Below are 17,826 nucleotides of genomic sequence, written 5' to 3' on the forward strand. Positions count from 1 at the left end.
AGTAGATAAAAGAGGAAGGGTCCCATGTCCACACCATACCAAGCTGTCTTTGCTTTGTTGAGAACTCTGGAATTCATAGGACTGCTCTTTTCTTCTCTTTCTCTTCAGTGCAAATTATGACTCTTTCCTTCTTCTTCTTTCGTATCTTCTTTTACTCATAATCATCGTCATGTACATCCTCAACATCAATGAAAAAGATTAAAAAGAAACCCCTTTTTTCCCTTGTTAGATAGTTCAATTACTGCTGTATAAAAGTAATTACAGGTCACTGTTTTAGTATTATCTCAAGTTCAATTTTCTGGGTATTCTAAGATTCTTTTTACAACTCCTCTGTGACCAACTTTTCCCATACAAACGAAGCCCACCACCAACTCTTATTGGCCCATCTAGGGTTTTTTAATTTTCTTTTCTTTTCTTTCTATTATTATGATTCTTAGGTTTATTTCTTTTCTCATCTTTTATCTTTCCATCAAATATTAGCTGATCTTGTCCGTCCTTTGATTCCCTTTCAATTCTATGGATTCTCAGTATATTTCTGCTTCCATTTCTAGGGTTTATCTAGGGTTTTTCTTTTGAGATGTGGTTTCTTTTCAATTGGCTCTACTTTAGTATCACTTGATTATCTCCAGTTTCATTGATCATCCTTTTTTTTTTTTCTAGAAGATTCTCCGATCCTGTCTTTTAATCTTAGTCTTAGTTAGAATTAGTATATAGTTTTATTCTTCTATTCTTGATGGCCTATCAGTCGATTCCGGGTCCTAGCTCGGGATCGAGTTCCAGTTCTGGGTTTCAATACATGAATTCTCCTTTTGGAGATACCACATACACCAAGGTATTTGTCGGGGGACTCGCTTGGGAGACTCAAAGTGAGACCATGCGTCGCTATTTTGAGCAATTCGGTGAGATTCTTGAAGCTGTCGTTATCACTGATAAGAATACTGGGCGATCCAAAGGCTACGGTTTTGTGAGTATCAATTGTTTTTTTTTTTTTCTCACTTTTAGCTTTCATTTCAAAATACCGCGATCCATTGCATAATGTGTAATTTGTGTACTATGTTTGGGTTGTTATATAAATTCTGTTTTAATAAAATAATTGATTGATTATGATTCCGGCTTTGTAAACCATTGGTTGCTTGTGCTTGCTGTTTGTGAAATGGGATTGATTAGTATTAGTGCAAATTCATTGCTTTAGTGTCGCTGTTGAATGACTTGGTTTTCTGTTTGTATTTGTATGGAGGGTGTAGGTAACTTTTCGGGAACCGGAGGCTGCTAAGAGAGCCTGTGCTGAACCAACTCCAATAATTGATGGTAGGCGAGCAAATTGTAATTTGGCTTCACTTGGGCGACCTCGACCTCAAATATTCTATGGTATCTTATTTATGTGTCTGGGTGGACTAGATGTAGAGTAGATTTATAACTTTGCAGTTCAATCATCTACACCATCCTTGTGTGGTGATTTCTTTAAAGCTTGGACATATATATATCTATATATGACCTTGAACTCTCTTTACTATACTGTTCTCTTGATAATCATTATTGAGCATTTTATATGGCATGTACCCAACTTCTTGCAATTTGTACTTTTATTGTGTTGAAGTTCATCTTCATCTTTCTTCCCTTCTGCCTAATGAAAGATTTAAGGAGTCTGAACAGTTAGTATTTATTCTAAAGCATATTTGTTGTGCTTTAAAGTATGTGTTCCACCTTTTCAAATTCCTTATGCTTTTTGTTACTAGGCCTGGTAAGATGCAGATGGTAAAAAATTCATATTTTACATCCACATTTTTTGCTTTCTTTATGGTATTCCCCCTTGCATTTTTGAAAAGTTATTATTGCTTCAATTAGCAGTTTGTTGGCTTATATAGTCGGCTCTTGCGTTGATTTGTTTCATTTTGAATTTTAGTTTCAAGCTAATATCATGCGTGGAGTTTTGAAGAAAACTAAACTATCTGCATCACTGATCCCATCAGGCATCAGTTTCACTTTTAATCCTTCTTAATCATTCAGATTTTCTATTCTATTTGCTCACTGTTACTGATACTCAGGGCGTCCAAGGCCAACAACCCTATACAGTGGGGGCTTGCAAGCCACTCGGGCCCCTTATATTGGAAGCTTTGGCTACCAGCAACCACTTTCATACAGCTACCAACAAGGATTGGTGTATCCTCCTTATGGGTGAGTTCTGCATTCGGGAAAACATTATTTAAATCTGTTTAGCTAGTTCTAGAGATTAAAGTTAATGTCACTGTTTACAAATAAAATGTTGTTCTCTCTGTCCTATTTCACGTTCCCTCTCTTTTGTGTATTTGTTTCTGAAGGCTAGTGGACTGACAGATTATGTAAGTAAAGCTTCTTGCATTGCACATAGCTGATTTATTAACTCTTCAGTAGACTGGATCATTAGCCATATTCTGCATGTAGTTAAGCAAAAACATAGTTTAGTCTGTAGATTCCCTGTTTCTGTCATTTTTAAGATAAGTTGCAGTCCTGGGGAAAATTTAAACTACTAGCTTCCTGAGCTATACTTATGCTGTTTGTCTATCTTGAACTGGCCATGGAAAGCTTGGTTATTGCTCCGTTGACTTAGGCACATGTCCTTCACTACTGTTTTTTTCTTTTTCTTCATTCCTCTGTTTCCCAGAGTTGTAGTTTGTGGCATTTACCAATCACCAATATTGAACATGGGCTTATGGGCTATTAGTAGCTCTAGGAATAATTAATTTTCCCCCCCTGGATTTCAAGGTTGATAGTTATATAGTATGGTGATGTGACATGGTGTGATTGGTAATTTCAAGAAAGAAAATTGAAGATCATATATGCCCAAGCTCAATGTTTATAATGCAGGCAAGAATCATGTTCTTGGTTTGGTTAGGATCAAAACGAAAAAAACCTGAAAATCTAGGTTTAAGTTGTTAGGATTATCTTTTATTGGCTTACCTTGGGCTTACTACAGGTGGCTTACTGATGGAATGGGATTATGTTAGCCTGTAATTACCTGGAAAACCTGGAATCCTTAGAATAGAAAGTAGTGTCTGTGTCAGTCATCATTTGTCTCCATGCAGTATCATGCTTCAAGGTTCCATTCTCAATTTGCACCCAAAAGATTATTCTGATGTTGATTTTAGGTGTCCTCAATGGTTGTCTAAACGTGCAGGTATTCAACATATGGTCCTGAGTACGTTTATCCACAGGTAAATAGGCTTAGTAGAAGCAATTAAATTTACATCCTTTCAATGGTCTACTGATTTTATGATACTCATCTCTACCTTTTGCATCATCTCATTCTACTGCTAGGGTGTTTACAACCCATATATGGGTCAGCAGTACCTTCAGATATATGGATTACCTGGGACAGTCAACACAGCTGTCTATCCCTATGGACAATTGGGTCAAACTGTTCCTGGAGGTCATGGTTATACCCCATTTCAGACATATGGAATGCCTGGTCATCAGATTGTGCAGTTCAGTGGACCAAGTGTAAATGCAATAACGACTTCATCTATGCCCACAGTTCAGTCACCATATCCTGCCGGTAAATTTTTCTGTCTTAGAGCTGTTTGTTAGATGTCAATAATTTTTTTTTATTAAAGTTGTTTGCCAAACACTTATGTAGTCTCATGATGCCTAGGCCTGTCTATGCTAACCACATTATTGCATATTTCATGTAATTAAGCTGCAACATACGATGTCTGATGTTACAGTTTCCCAAGCTTTATGGTTTCGATATTTTTTTGGAATCTCATTGATCCAAATATTGATTTCTCTAGTGAAATTGCATTTGCCAAGTGGGATCAAGAATTCAGTTGGTTCATTCCCATGTAATTTATGTGAAATCATTAAGTTTGTTTGGAAACCTTTCAAGTTAAAAAGCTACCTTTTACTGTGATTTATCAAGATTTCATTTTAAATAAAAGGTTAAATTGAATATACCTCAGTGTACCAAAAATTCTTTGGTAAATGGTATGTTGAAAGGAGCCTTTTATAAACAAAGTGAAGTTTCAGCCTTTAGAATCAACAGATACTATAGGGAGGACATCAAAGGAATGTGAAAGAAAGAGAATTACCAAGGAGTGAAACATAGCAGTCTCTTTAGATTTTCGATGAAGAAGGGAGAATTTAGAGGCAATGAAGACTTGCATAATTACTAGGGATTGGGGAGATTAGGCTTGAAATGTCTCCTGCTGGGTATTTAACAAAAATATTATCAAATAGATAGATCTGATCAATGAAGTCCATTGGCTTTTTCAGGTATTGCTGCCCCTGTTCCGGCACAACCTCAATTTTTAGTTCCTGCTCCTTCTCAGTTTATGCAGGGTAGCGGTTCTGACCAAACAACTGGGTGAGGGGTTGATCAAGGTGAGTGGCATTTTCTCATTTGCGGTATAATAGTGCAAGCCATCTTTCCCTTCTTGGTGTCAGTACTCTATTGATTGAAGATTGTTTTTAATTTGCAGGTATCCTTAGATTGCAGCAGGACTAAGAGCAGCGGAACTGCTACTTGAGTGGCGGGCTTCGGATCTAGCCTTGCAAATTAATTTTCTTGCATTCTAGAGGTAAGCTGTATTTTTAGGGTACTAAGATTGCCCCTCGGTCTCAACATTTTTTAATAAAAATAGGTGTACTATCAATAAGTGTTAATTTGTTTACTAAGGATGATACGTCACTATGTGATCAAGTTATTTTGAATTAATGAAAAAATAATACTCTACTACATATTAACATGTCATTGTTAGTTCACAATTAATACTCACTATTAATGCATATAGTCTTACTCTATATTCTTATTAATGTGACCTTTTGAATTGGGAATGGGACAAAAATATCAAGAGTCAAGTGTTAAAGAAAAAGATGCTCAACTTTAAATTTCTAATTAGAATAATTTGGGTTTTTTTATTTGTTTTATGATTTTCGTTCTGTGGCTCATGTCTCTTTTAGCTCTAGAGTGATCCTTTTTTGCTGGTTGTATTGTGGATTTCTTAGGGTTTTGGCGTTATATTTGTTTACTTGGCTTTTGAATATCTGTGTATTTTTGTTCACTCTTATGCCACGCTTAAATTTGACTGATTTTCTGTTGTGCAGGTCATACATAGTGTTCATGCTCACCAGAGAAGTCTGTCGTCTGAGTCGCTCCGTATGGTGGAGAAGGATAACGGAAGATGCGGGCTGCACTTCCTTTACCCTATTGTATCTAAATCCTTTATATGCCTGCTGGTGCTCAGGGAGAGCCACTGGCAGTGGTAGACTGATGGATGCTGAAGTGGGATTTTGGCAACCATTTTAGGAAGGAATAAAACAATGTTTTATTTTTATTTTTTGTTTAAAAAGAAAGCCAACATGCATAGAATCAAGATATGATTCTTTTATAGTCTAGTTCTAGTCCCAGCATTTGGGTATTTAGAAGGTCTCTGGTACCGGTTATGGTGTCTGCTGGTGCCCCTGCATTGTATTTAAATTTAAGCATCATTTCAACTTTTGTGCATATTAGTCTAGGGGTTTTGTTCTGCACATTATCTTCTGTAATATTTCATGATCTGAGAGCCCGACCTCAAAACATGAGGAGCTTCAGTTTTATTTATTTAAAAAGAAAAGCAAAAAAAAATTCTGTGTGTACTGGCTCTTCAGGTGTCTGTCATCTCTTTGTCAATGTTTTTAATTCAGGTCCAAGGTCAATTTGTGGGTCAACCAATCAGGCGAACACAGGTGATGTTCATATAACATTATTAAAATTTGTACACCAAAGTATTTTCTCCTACCTTTAAAAACTAATAATTTTTTTACAACTTAAGTTTTCAAAAATAATATTTTTCTGTTTCAATTTTTCATATTTAATTTTTTCAGTGATAAAGAGATTTCTCTATTGATCTTTAGATCACATCTCTTCCTTTCTGGCACGTCTTCCTTTCGATGCTATGCGGTGGCATCGTCATTAGAGAATGAAGGTGATTCATCTTCATCGTCAGAAAACTTGAATCTGAAAAATTAGAAACTTTAGAAGAAAAATATTATTTTTGAAAACTTGGGTTGAGATGAAATTATTAGTTTTTAGGGTTTAGGAAGAAAAAATAAAATCAAACTTAAGTTTATTTTTAATATTAAATATAAAACAACAATTTTGTTCTTAAAACTAATAGAATTAACTATTTATGGGTAGGTAAATAAGATTTTCAAAATTAAAAAAGAAAAATTTAGGGAAGCCGCATACTTTGGGTGGGAATAAGTCCTTTGGCCAAAATTTTATATAGATTTTAGTCGTGTTAATGTTAATGTTAATATTTTAACCATAATACGAAGTAATATGATTTATCCGAGTCAATCGTAAGCCAATCTAGTCGAATAGATTAAATGGGTTTTACTTATGATTGGTTTTCGGTTAGATTGATTGGTTTGATTTGGGTTTTAAAACATCATTTTAATTTCTCTACACACTAAGGTCATGTATTGACACTTTAGTGACATTATTCATCAATTTATGTAAGTTTGAATTTAAATTGATTTTTGATTTAGTTCGATTAAGATGAAATTTAATTTATCTATATGAGATTTGGTGTCATTAAAATTGTTGAATTGTAAAAAATGTGAACAACTAGACTTTTGAAAACAATCACTATAAGGTATCTAAGATCTTGTAGTGATTAGAATCAATACCATAATAAGAATGAATGATTTAAGGAATCATTTTTTATTCCGAGACTAAAGGAGTGTGACAATTGAGATGTAAGATGTGTTTAACCCTTAATATTATATAAATGGCAACAACTTTAAAAATAAAACTTAGAGGGGGTATTTGGTTTGAGTAATATTTTATTACCAAAATAGAAAGATTACCTTGAAGATAAATTACTTAGAAGATTACTGAGTATAAATGATTACTATGTTTGATAAAATTTGATAGGTATAAATAATTATTATGTTTGGTTAAAGGTAATAAAATATTACTAGTAAATTATTTTACTTAAATACCCTTGAATATAATTATTTTTACATATTTTTATATTAGTTTTCATATTAATTAAAAATAAATTTATTTTTGTCTTAAAAAACTAATAAATAATAATATAATTATAATAAAATCAATATTACTTTGGTAATCTTTAAATACCTAAGATGAAGGTGGTAATCAAATTACCATTTATATTACCTGTCACGTCAGTATTGGTAATAGAAGATTAATGTAATCTTTTATTACTGATAAACCAAACAAAGAAATAAAAGATAGATTACCAAGGTAATCTTCAAAAATTGGAATCAAACGCCCCCAGAAAGTCAAACTTGAATAAGATAAAATACACGATATCATTAATAAATAATGAAATCTACGGAAAGTTAATAAAAATTTAAGGGTTATATTGATACTTTACGTATCCGAAACTAAAAAAGTTTTTAAATCAAACAGTCAATTGATTTTCTTTGCCCTTCGAATCCACCACTAATAAGAGAAATGTGCTCTGAAAAAAATGTGTAAGATAGAGCTTGATTATAATTGTGTTGTATGTATTTTATATTTTGTGAATAGAGTTTGATTCGAACTAAACCAGCTCAACCCAATTTGATATTTATTTATATTTAAGTTTAGTTCAAATTAGAATTTAAGTTCATTAACTCAATTTGAGTTTTGAATCTCTTTGATAATATTATTTATCTTTTCGACGATACTATTTATTATTGGTAATAATATTTATCCCTTTTGTGACTTTAAACAACAATTTTAGCCAATTTAAATAAACTCAAGCTTGTACACTAACCATTTAGGATTAGAGCCGACTCATATCAGATTCGGCCCGGATCCATCCCTACTTCTAAACCAAAACTAAACAGCAGCCAGCAGGTGGTCAAATTCCAAATAAACCGATATGGTCTCTCTGGGTCTGGCTTTAATTTTTTGTTTTCTGATTTTCCCTCTCTGGGTTTGAGTTCCATCATGGCTGCCAAAGAATCTCCCGGACCTTCCACCTCCGTTAGTCCTCCAGTCGTTAAGCCGGAGATTCCTCCCATATCCAACGCCGACGTCGACGTCGTACACATCACCGGCTACTCCAGTAAGTCTAACATATATAAAAAAAAAAAAAACGCTCTACAATTATATGCTTATTCGCTTTTCTTGATTAAAAGTTAATTCTATTTGTTAGGGTGGTTTTCATGGGACGCTATTAATGAATGCGAGGTCAAATTTCTTCCTGAATTCTTCGATTCGCGTTCCCCTTCCAAAAACCCTGGAGTTTATAAATACTATAGGGATTCTATAATCATGAAATTTCGAAAAAACCCTTCGAGGAAAATCACTTTCACAGATGTCAGGAGGACTCTTGTGGGTGATGTGGGCTCCATTAGAAGAGTATTTGATTTTCTCGAGACTTGGGGACTCATCAATTTCTTGGCTTCTGTAAAGCCCCTCAAATGGGAAGATAAAGAAACTAAGTCCTCTTCTTCTTCCGTTGAATTTGCTGCTTTACGTAGGGAGACTTCTAAGAGGGTTTGCAATGGTTGCAAGTCTCTTTGTACCATTGCTTGTTTTGCTTGTGAAAAGGTCTGTGTTTTGCGTACAATTTACTGCATAATGGAATAATTGAAAGAAGAACTTTACCATTTAATGTAGAGTGTTTTGTGTAATGGGATTTTCTCAGTGAATGGTGGTGACAGCTGATTTTACAATATTTTTATTGTTTTAATGGATTTCAGTACGACTTGACGCTGTGTGCAAGATGCTATGTTCGAGGGAACTATCGGGTGGGTGTTAGTTCTTCAGACTTTAGGCGGGTTGAGATCAGTGAGGAGACTAGAACAGAATGGACAGAGAAAGAGACTTTGCTGCTTCTGGAGGCTGTTTTGCATTATGGTGATGACTGGAGGAAAGTTGCACAACATGTTCCTGGTAGATGTGAGAGAGACTGCATCATTCATTTTATCAAGCTTCCTTTCGGGGAGGAATTTATTGGTCAGCGGGACTCACGGGAGGATGATAGCAAAACCAGTTATATGAAGAATTCTGGCGATGCTGAAAGTGAGTTGTTAAGTGATGGCACAGCATCTCCTAGTAAAAGAATACGTCTCACACCTCTTGCAGATGCAAGCAACCCAATCATGGCTCAGGTATGCTTGCACGTAATATATTATTAAAAACTGAAGAAATAGGGATGGATGTTTTTCATATCCACATATTTAGGAAACAAGGTTAGGAATCGTACTATACTGTTAAGGCATAGAAATCAGGGTAGCACTGTTTTATATTCCTATTAGATAAGTTATGGGATAAGGGGACTTAATTGAATCAACTCATATTTGACTAATTGGCAATAATGGAGCAAAATTACTTCTCTTCGACTTAGTGTTGAGAGTTTTCTATTAAGTTTTGTGGCTATTGGTTTATCTTCTCAGCCAACAAACATAAAATATTGAGTTTTTTCTCTTTTAAATTTATTTTTATGCTCATCTTGATGGGATCAGAAGTGTTTTTTATAACTTGTTTTGGGTGATAGTAACTGTGCATTCCACAATTATTTGAAGAAGCAAACGAATTCCTTATAATTTGTTGTTGTTGTTTGCCCAAAGTTATGTCAGATGGTTTTATGTGCAATTTTATCAGGCTGCTTTTCTGTCGGCTATGGCCGGTGTTGGGGTTGCTGAAGCGGCTGCTCGAGCAGCTGTGACAACTCAATTAGAGGTTGATAACAGAACAAGTAAACCAAGTCTTGGATCTCTTCTCAGAATTGCAAAACATCAAGGTATGTTTAAGCACTCCTGACAAGCCATGTGTGTTCACTTTCTGGAACCAATTTTATTCTTCCGTGATGAACTGAGCCAAGTTCTTTTTCGGCGTAGAAATGGTTTCCAAGCTTTTTGTCAGTGCAGAAATAGTTTCTGTCGTAGTCGTTTAGTGAGAGCTGCCACCAAAGTAACTTTCCATTGCTTAGATATCTGACAGAGAATTATAATGACTTTCTTGCTTTACGCAGAAGCTGAAGTTGCATCGAATGCTGATACCACTGATAATGTGCTGGAAAGGTTTTCATTTGATGCAAATTCCTTGATAGAGAAGGAACGTCTGGATGTCGAGAAAGCTGTTACTGATATCATAGAAACACAGGTGTGTAGCATTTTTCTGATCGTAAGTGTTTGTTGTTCAACAAATAAATTATTAGCTAAAACATAATGGGTTTTGCAGATGAAAGAGATCCAAGATAAGATTGTTCGTTTTGAAAAGTTAGATTTGCAGATGGAGAAAGAATGGCAACAGTTGGAGGAAATGAAGAATATGCTTTTTGTCGATCAACTTTCTCTTCTACTCCATAAAACTTCCGCTCCAAATATTGGAGACCATGCTGAGGACAATAGGAAAACTCATGTTCCATAATATTTTATACATTCTATATGATCAAAAAATAAATATATTTCTTTTTGCCTTTTTGTTGCCTTTCTTTGAATGATTTGCACATACCCACATCCAATTTATCTAGTTATTTCCACTTTGGTTTCCTGCTCAACACAAAACATAACAAGCATTTGGATTATGGATTGGCTTGGGAAACACCCCCATTTTTTATCAAACTTATGTAGCATGATATGAAGTACTTTATTAACCTAATCAAGGATAGATTCAATCTAAATTAAACCTAAATAAATGTAAGGTTAAACTCAGTTGAAATATAGAATGATCATTTTGAACTCAAGTTTAACTTGCACAAATTTGTGAACAATAACATCTGAGAAGGTGAACAACAATTTTGGAGAAAGAGAAAAATCATAGTAGAAGAAGAAGAATCGTTGGCGAGACAAAGTCCAACACCAGTGTTAATCGTGAGCCAAGCATACCAAAAGGCATAAACATTAAACTTGTTCAAGATTGAATCCAAATGAAGTACTTTATTATTCACTTAATTACTATTAAAGGCGAATTTGAGTTGAATTAACCCTAAACAACGTTCAATATTAGCTCGATTAGAATTTAGAATAATCAATTCAAGCTCAAGCTAGTGAACTCATTGGAGAAGGAGAAGAAACAATGCAAAAATACAAAAAGAAGAAAGAAAAAAAGAATTGTTGGAAAAGAAAAATTATCGTAGATAAAGAAAAAGAATTGTCAATGAGGCGAGCTCAAATGCTAGCATCAATTGCAATTTAGAATAGTCAATTCAAGCTCAAGCTAGTGAACTCATTGGAGAAGGAGAAGAAACAATGCAAAAATACAAAAAGAAGAAAGAAAAAAAGAATTGTTGGAAAAGAAAAATTATCGTAGATAAAGAAAAAGAATTGTCAATGAGGCGAGCTCAAATGCTAGCATCAATTGCAAGCTGAGTTCAAGTTCAACAAGCTGAAATTGCTTCAGCTTGAGTTTGATTTGAATTCACCCCTACACCTTATGCATACCCTAATCATTAAACCTGAATCAAATTGCAAATAAAGTGAAGTTACAAATGAAACAAGAGCTATATAATTTAATTTCATGCTCAGAAAGTACATCCTTGTTGAAGTTCAATTGCTTACGAATTATACGGCTTCAAACTTCAATACCCAGTTGGGAGTTACTTCACCGAGCATAAGAAAATATCAATGTACTCCGGCCAGATACTAATTCATATATGAACACTCGAATTTTCATTGTCCATGCAATAATGTTAACAGGCAGAGCAAAAGGGTCAAATAGCACTATTTAAACATAAAACTGGCAAACCAAAACTTTGCTGCCGCAGTTTTGTAATTGTTCCTGTTGTTTCATATGAACCTGAAAGAAGCAACTGCCTGCAAAACAAAATTTTATGTTTCAGAAAATGAATTTAAAGCATGGTTTTGTAATTCATGGATTCAATCAAAATCGAACCCGAAGAAGTCTCAACTCTAGATTGACGAATTGTGGTTTTAGCTTTGAATTCGATCCGAACTGTTTTTAACTTGAATGTTCAAATCAATTCAAACTTAGATCATTAATGAAAACAAACCCAATCATTAGCTTAAACTCAACTCGTTCGATATGAGATCAAAATTTCGAATCATATCCAAACTTGATTGCAATCTTCAATTTTGAAGACCTATTAATTTCTATGCAGCTATTTTTAGACACTATCTATCGCCATGGATACGACAAGGAATGATAAAGACGTGTTCCTTCTATGATAAAACTTCTGTTTGAGCCTGTAAACTGAATAATAAGTCTACATTTAAGCTGACCTTTTCAATCTTGGAACTGTATTTCTCCGAGTTTTCTTCGACAAACTGCAGCAGAAACATGTAATCTTAATAGTCAATTACAGGCAAGCATTCATTTCAGAGCTGCAAAAGCTAAAATAACAGAAGATAATAAAGATGACCTTCAATTTTATGGAAAACCCACCTGTCCTGTGACAGTATATAGTCTGTTGTACCAACCATTTGAAGCCATCCCAATGGCTGAAAACAAATGTTTGCAACTTTCTCCAGGATTCTGCAGCGTATACTCTATGTAATAGAACCCTGCATTAGATTGGAACCAATACTTATCAATAACAAGGGGTGTTCAAAGTTACTCAAACCGGTTTGTTCATTTTTTAAATTGAACTGGTTTTTCTGTTTGGAGATAACTTAAAACCAAAGCCAAACTGGTTGAAAGATCAACCGGTTATGAATAAAAACTACTAGATAACCAAACTGAATTTTTGGTTCATTGCATTTGAATCAAACTTCCATAGGGACAGTCATTCTAAACTTGGTACAATTATTCAGGCTTCAAACTTCACATTTTTATCAATGTTACTTCAATTTGTACGAAATGACGAACGACAAGTGGAATGGAGTTGTTCCTTGTTGAACAAACAATCTAAGAAATGAAAAAGACATTCCATGTCTTAAATGGGTGTTCCAACCTTCAAACTTATTTTTAATTTGGTTTGGTTATCAAACCGGTAACTAAACTGGAAAACAACCAAGTTGACCAAAATCCTAACCAACAACTGAAACAGTTTTTCAATTACTCTATTTTCCGGCCCGGTTATCATTTGAGTATTGATTAAGTTTGGTTTACCCAATTTTTTATCACCCCCACATATCATTTAATACAAGCTCAATTACAAACAAAAGTGATAGATTGAGTGATTGCATTGGAAAGAAGTTTGAGTTACCTTTAGATGCTTTACAATCTACGAGTTCTGCTTTCACACCCGGAGGCCTTTGCCAGCTTCTGTCCAATCCACTAACCTGGAGACAATTTGTCATGCAGAATGTAACATGTAAAAGCTAAACTGAGTTTCCATTTCAAGAAATTGCAGAATATAAATGATTAAAAAACCCACCAGAGTATCTGCGAATTCTTCAACCTTGCCAAAAGACTCCATTCTTGTAAAATCCGGGCCAAGTCCTGTGATTACAACGCTGACTAATACAACCAATTTCAGATTTATGAAAGCCTTGAATGATTGCCAAAATGATGGATCCTTCACATAAGTCTGTGAATACCGTTTGAACTTGAATCTTCTGCTGGGTAGAAAGCGGTTATTGATTTGAATCCATTATCGCCCAACCCCACTTGCCAATCTGCATCAACAAGCAATGAATTCTCCTTATTACTTGATAAATGTATATTTTTGCTATATCACAAGTGCAAAATTTAAGACTTGAATCCCACATAAAAAAACATGAGGTTTATATGGTTTTAAACTCTCCAATTTTAATAGCTTGTATCTAGGGTTTGATTCTCCTAAAGATCGTATTATTTGGTATCATAGTCACTATTATGTCTTCCAGTTGCAATTGTGTTATGTGGGCAATGACACTAACATTACAATGTTTGCTCAACCCTAAGAGAGAGTTATAGCACAACTAGCCTACATGGGTGTTGGGGTTGCATTGCGTGATGGTGTGGATGTTAGGAACCCGACTCTTTTCAACCAAAACAAAAAATTAAAACACAAAAAACATAATAAACTAAACTATTTCATTAACCAAAACATTACAATAATAAACCGAACAATTTGAGGAGTTCGGAGCCTCTCATTTTCTGACCGTTCAAGGCGTCAGAGACCTCTCTAAATCAGCTAAAGATGGCTGCTCTCAAACCAAACCCTAATACATTTTCTTCTCTCCTCCTTTTAAAACCCCAAAACATATATTTATAATAGAAATAAACCATTGGATTGAGGACAAATGTCACAATCCTAACATTTCCCTCCCCTTCAAAATCATCTTGTCCTCAAGATGGATATTTATATAATGATTTAAAAAAAAAAAATTGATATTTTTAATTTTTTTTTGTTTTTTTTTAATTTATTATTATTATTATTTTTTTCTCCCTACCCTCTCTCTCTCCTGTTGATTCTTCACCCTTTTTTTTCTTTCTAACGGTCCCACATCTTCTTTTTTTCTCTTCCCAAGAAGCCCACCTACTGTCTTCCCTTCTATTTTCCCAACCACAACTCTTCTCCTTTTCCCAACAAGCCAACCGCCACTGCCCTCCAGCCCTCTTTTTTTTTCTCTCTCTCCTTTCTCTTTCTTCTCCTTGTCTTTTTTTTTTCTTCTTTCTTCTCCTTCATCTTTCTTTCTTCTTCCTTCTGCTTTCTCTACGTTTTCTCCTTTTTGCCTATGTACTTTTTTTTTTTCACTCTTGCCGACATTCCATTTTCATCCTTCTTCTTTTTCTGTTTTCGTTGTCTTCTTCTTCGCTCTTTTTTTTGGACACTTTTCCAGCATGTAGCCACCGACTCATTTCTCTCATTCTTCTTCAAGTCAGCCTCCTCCGTAAACATTTTTTGACGACTCTTTACTTTTCTGACCATCATCTATCTTCTTCGCTGGATTGAATGCTCTGATACCATTTTGTTAGGAACCCAACTCTTTTCAACCAAAACACAAAATTAAAACACAAAAAACATAATAAACTAAACTATTTCTTTAACCGAAACATTACAATGATAAACCGAACAATTCGAGGAGTTCGAAGCCTCCCATTTTCTGGCCGTTCGAGGCGCTGGAGACCTCCCTAAATCAGCCAAAGATGGCTGCCCTCAAATCAAACCCTAATACATTTTCTTCTCTCCTCCTTTTAAAATCCCAAAACATATATTTATAATAGAAATGGATCATTGGATTGAGGACAAATGTCCCAATCCTAACTGTGGACTAGTTGTGCATGGTAGTGTCGACATTACAGTATTCACTTGACATTGCAGTATTCACCCAATCTAACAAGGAGTTAGTGCCCAACCAACCCACATGGGCATCAAGGCTACTAAGTGTGGTCATAAGTGTAATGTATGAAAATTGAATCTCACATTAGGAAAATATAGGCTTTTGATGGTGCCGGTATGGCAGAGGGTGATGGTATGCTACTTTCCCAAGAATTTGAATCCTAGGTCTATATGGTTTCAGACTCTAATTTCAATAATTAGCTTTTTGGGACGTAGATCTACCAAGTTTCCTATCGATCTTCATCTCTAAATTTATCTTTCACTTATTGTATAATTACAACCACAACTCTACATTTGCCTAGAGGATTACCTTGAGGAATCCATATCTTGAATTTGTTGGCATCATCAGTATAACTACGGAAATCCCCTGGAACATCTAAAACATAAAGAGAACATGTAGAACAATCAATCAAAACCTCAAAATTCAATCACCAACTAATTCTTAATCACCAAAACAACCAATCTACCATTTTCAGCCAACGAGCTTGGAACAATGGCTGGAAAAGAAAATGCTGTGAAGGCCAACTGCAAAACAACTTCCCTTCTTTTAGCTTGAGTCTTCTCTAGCTCCAGCACCCGAAATCTATCACCATTACTATTAAAAACCAGATTCAACAATAAAAGGAAAAATCCCAAAACTCAGTTGTAAATTACACTGGTGTTTCTTCTTCTGGTTGTTCTTGTTTTTTGCAGTAGTTCTTGCAGCGGAAAGCCTTTTGCTTTTTGCATTTACCGATTCCTGAAAGAGATTGAATGAAGAAAACAATCAATACAGCAAAAATGGTTTAAAGGGTTGGGAGTTGGGAGGTTGCAGACCTTGGAAAGGTGAGAAAGAGCCATCACGAGGACGCAGAGACATCGAATACACTGAAGAAATAGACGCCATGGCTTTCAGATTGAACTCTGCATTGAGTTTGGACATATATTCGTTTTTTCAGTGTAATTGGTTGGCTATTAATGGCCACTATTATTTTTATAAAATAAATAATATTTCTGGTACAACAAATATCAGGAAGGAAAATAAATATTTTGTAACACATTTCACCCAAGGTTAAATAATGATTAATTTAAGATTAATTCCAATTTAAAAAAGTTAATTTGATGCATATTTGAGATTGATCTTTTAATATAAATTTTGATTTGTTTAATCTAAGTTCAGATAATTTAGGTCGATAATATTTGTATTTATACAAATTTCATATATATATATATGTTTACTTGATAAAAGTTAATAGATTTAAGTTTTTGGGTTTTAATTGAATAAATTAAATTAAAAAAAATTGAGTTTTTTTTTTCCTTTCAAACAATTTGAGTTTTATTAGTTTTTATTTTCAAGTTTGAGTCAAATTCAAATTTCAACTCATTGATATAAAACTAATTCTTTTAAATTTAAATCGATGTCAAACCAAAACTTATTTGAAGTTAACTCAGATCAAATTATACACTACTTAGGATGAGCATTATGACCACTCACAATTTGTGGTTTAAAAAATTATATTAGTAGATAGAGATGATAATTTCGATCAGACTTTAAGGGCCTCGACCCTTTCCAATCCTAGCGAGAAGGAGATTATTTAGTAGAAACGGAAAAGCCGACGGGTATAGTGATAAAAAAAATCTTTGCAATCAGGGATGGAGATGCATATGTCCCCTTACTACCCCACCCATTCTCCTCTCCACCCTCACGCCCACCCATTTATATTAATATATTTACTTAAAATACTAACATATTTTTATAGTTTTAGAGTATTTATGTTTTTTAAATATATTTAGATTTTTGTTACTCATATTAAAATGATTAATATATTATATCTGCGACATTTAAAATAGTGGGTTGGTTTATTATTTAATATATTTATATTGTATTTAAATAGTATAAGGAGGAGATTTTTTCTTATGGGTACGGAGAGGAGATTTTTTTTCCACTGGAACGGGAAATAGATGAGGAGAGGATTTATTTTCATAGAAAAAGAACGAGAAATCATTTTCATCCCCATAACAGCAATAAACTGAGGATAGAGATTGATATCTCTTACGGGAACAGGGACGGGTATTAAGATCCCCTTCCCACCCATCCCTACTACCATCCCTATTGGTAGATAATTATATTCACTCAATGTTTGGACAAATAATCGATCCTCATTTATTACATTTTCAAACTACAAACGTTCACACAAAACTCGTTTTTAGATATAAACATTATTTTTCTTTCCAAAATTAGAAACAAAAATCTCTGACGTGGATCATGAAATTGCACAAGAAAAATATGATATAATTAGAAAAAAATTTATACCAATATGAGTTTAACTTAACTTTATAAAGTTAAGAACTCTCCTCAAATTAGCTTGCCCTTGAGATTATCTTAGCCGAGTTTATTTAAAATTTGATCGATCAATTAAATCATTAAATTCGAGTCTAACTGAGTTTGAACTCGTCCTTATCTAGAGTTAGGTATTGCATAAAACTCTGTAGTTTAGGCGTCGATGGGATGGGAATGTGGTATCTCCAAACCTTGGGCAAAAACTGTCATTTCCTATTTTGGAACCAACGAGGACAATATGATCATGTGTTTCTTGGAGCGAGTAGAACGTATTTTGTAGTCGAGAAAGTGAAAGAAAATTTGAAAAAAAAAAGGGACTGAGTGACCCAGTGAGAAATGACGGCGTTTAAGTAAATGCAA

At 34.3% G+C, this 17,826-nt stretch overlaps 3 protein-coding genes across 7 annotated transcripts; 2 read left to right on the forward strand and 1 right to left on the reverse strand.

The window, feature by feature from the left end:
* Positions 1–5,610, forward strand: LOC123203412 (RNA-binding protein 24-A). The gene is made up of 8 exons (XM_044619775.1): positions 1–964; positions 1,245–1,368; positions 2,046–2,175; positions 3,155–3,191; positions 3,295–3,532; positions 4,249–4,356; positions 4,455–4,553; positions 5,080–5,610. The coding sequence occupies exons 1-6, from the start codon at positions 734–736 to the stop codon at positions 4,341–4,343; spliced, it is 855 nt and encodes a 284-aa protein (XP_044475710.1). The 5' UTR covers positions 1–733; the 3' UTR covers positions 4,344–4,356; positions 4,455–4,553; positions 5,080–5,610.
* Positions 5,611–7,759: 2,149 nt separating this feature from the next.
* LOC123203332 (SWI/SNF complex subunit SWI3B-like) lies at positions 7,760–10,397 on the forward strand. The gene is made up of 6 exons (XM_044619667.1): positions 7,760–8,036; positions 8,127–8,524; positions 8,677–9,087; positions 9,581–9,719; positions 9,951–10,081; positions 10,160–10,397. Exons 1-6 carry the CDS (start codon positions 7,919–7,921, stop codon positions 10,346–10,348), a joined length of 1,386 nt encoding a protein of 461 aa, XP_044475602.1. The 5' UTR covers positions 7,760–7,918; the 3' UTR covers positions 10,349–10,397.
* An 807-nt stretch (positions 10,398–11,204) lies between these two features.
* LOC123203333 (psbP domain-containing protein 3, chloroplastic) lies at positions 11,205–16,099 on the reverse strand. 5 transcript variants are annotated; one of them, XR_006499282.1, is made up of 11 exons: positions 15,963–16,099; positions 15,801–15,885; positions 15,614–15,729; positions 15,457–15,522; positions 13,420–13,497; positions 13,257–13,339; positions 13,086–13,161; positions 12,323–12,441; positions 12,160–12,204; positions 11,479–11,733; positions 11,205–11,375 (listed from the first exon to the last, which is right to left on the reverse strand). XR_006499282.1 is itself a non-coding variant. In XM_044619670.1 (10 exons), the coding sequence occupies exons 1-10, from the start codon at positions 16,066–16,068 to the stop codon at positions 11,707–11,709; spliced, it is 792 nt and encodes a 263-aa protein (XP_044475605.1). In that variant the 5' UTR covers positions 16,069–16,099; the 3' UTR covers positions 11,205–11,706. The 5 variants fall into 5 exon arrangements, 4 of the variants coding, with proteins under 4 accessions (XP_044475605.1, XP_044475606.1, XP_044475604.1 ...); XM_044619670.1 differs by having other exon boundaries at positions 11,205–11,733; positions 15,457–15,513; XM_044619671.1 differs by having other exon boundaries at positions 11,205–11,733; positions 13,257–13,321.
* Between the last annotated feature and the right edge of the window lie 1,727 nt (positions 16,100–17,826).

This window comes from Mangifera indica, chromosome 19 (genome assembly GCF_011075055.1).
Source record: "Mangifera indica cultivar Alphonso chromosome 19, CATAS_Mindica_2.1, whole genome shotgun sequence".
Lineage (NCBI taxonomy): Eukaryota > Viridiplantae > Streptophyta > Magnoliopsida > Sapindales > Anacardiaceae > Mangifera > Mangifera indica.

Bases quoted from the DNA above. Each gene is read 5' to 3' on its own strand.
- LOC123203333 (XM_044619669.1), bottom strand. From the start codon at position 16,068: ATGTCCAAACTCAATGCAGAGTTCAATCTGAAAGCCATGGCGTCTATT. The intron at 15,886-15,962 runs GTCTGCAACCTC...AATCTCTTTCAG, and splicing joins CTCTTTCTCACCTTTCCAAG to GAATCGGTAAATGCAAAAAG. The intron at 15,730-15,800 runs GTAATTTACAAC...TAATGGTGATAG, and splicing joins CCAGAAGAAGAAACACCAGT to ATTTCGGGTGCTGGAGCTAG.
- LOC123203332 (XM_044619667.1), top strand. From the start codon at position 7,919: ATGGCTGCCAAAGAATCTCCCGGACCTTCCACCTCCGTTAGTCCTCCA. The intron at 8,037-8,126 runs GTAAGTCTAACA...TCTATTTGTTAG, and splicing joins ACACATCACCGGCTACTCCA to GGTGGTTTTCATGGGACGCT. The intron at 8,525-8,676 runs GTCTGTGTTTTG...AATGGATTTCAG, and splicing joins CTTGTTTTGCTTGTGAAAAG to TACGACTTGACGCTGTGTGC.
- LOC123203412 (XM_044619775.1), top strand. From the start codon at position 734: ATGGCCTATCAGTCGATTCCGGGTCCTAGCTCGGGATCGAGTTCCAGT. The intron at 2,176-3,154 runs GTGAGTTCTGCA...CTAAACGTGCAG, and splicing joins TTGGTGTATCCTCCTTATGG to GTATTCAACATATGGTCCTG. The intron at 3,192-3,294 runs GTAAATAGGCTT...TTCTACTGCTAG, and splicing joins CTGAGTACGTTTATCCACAG to GGTGTTTACAACCCATATAT.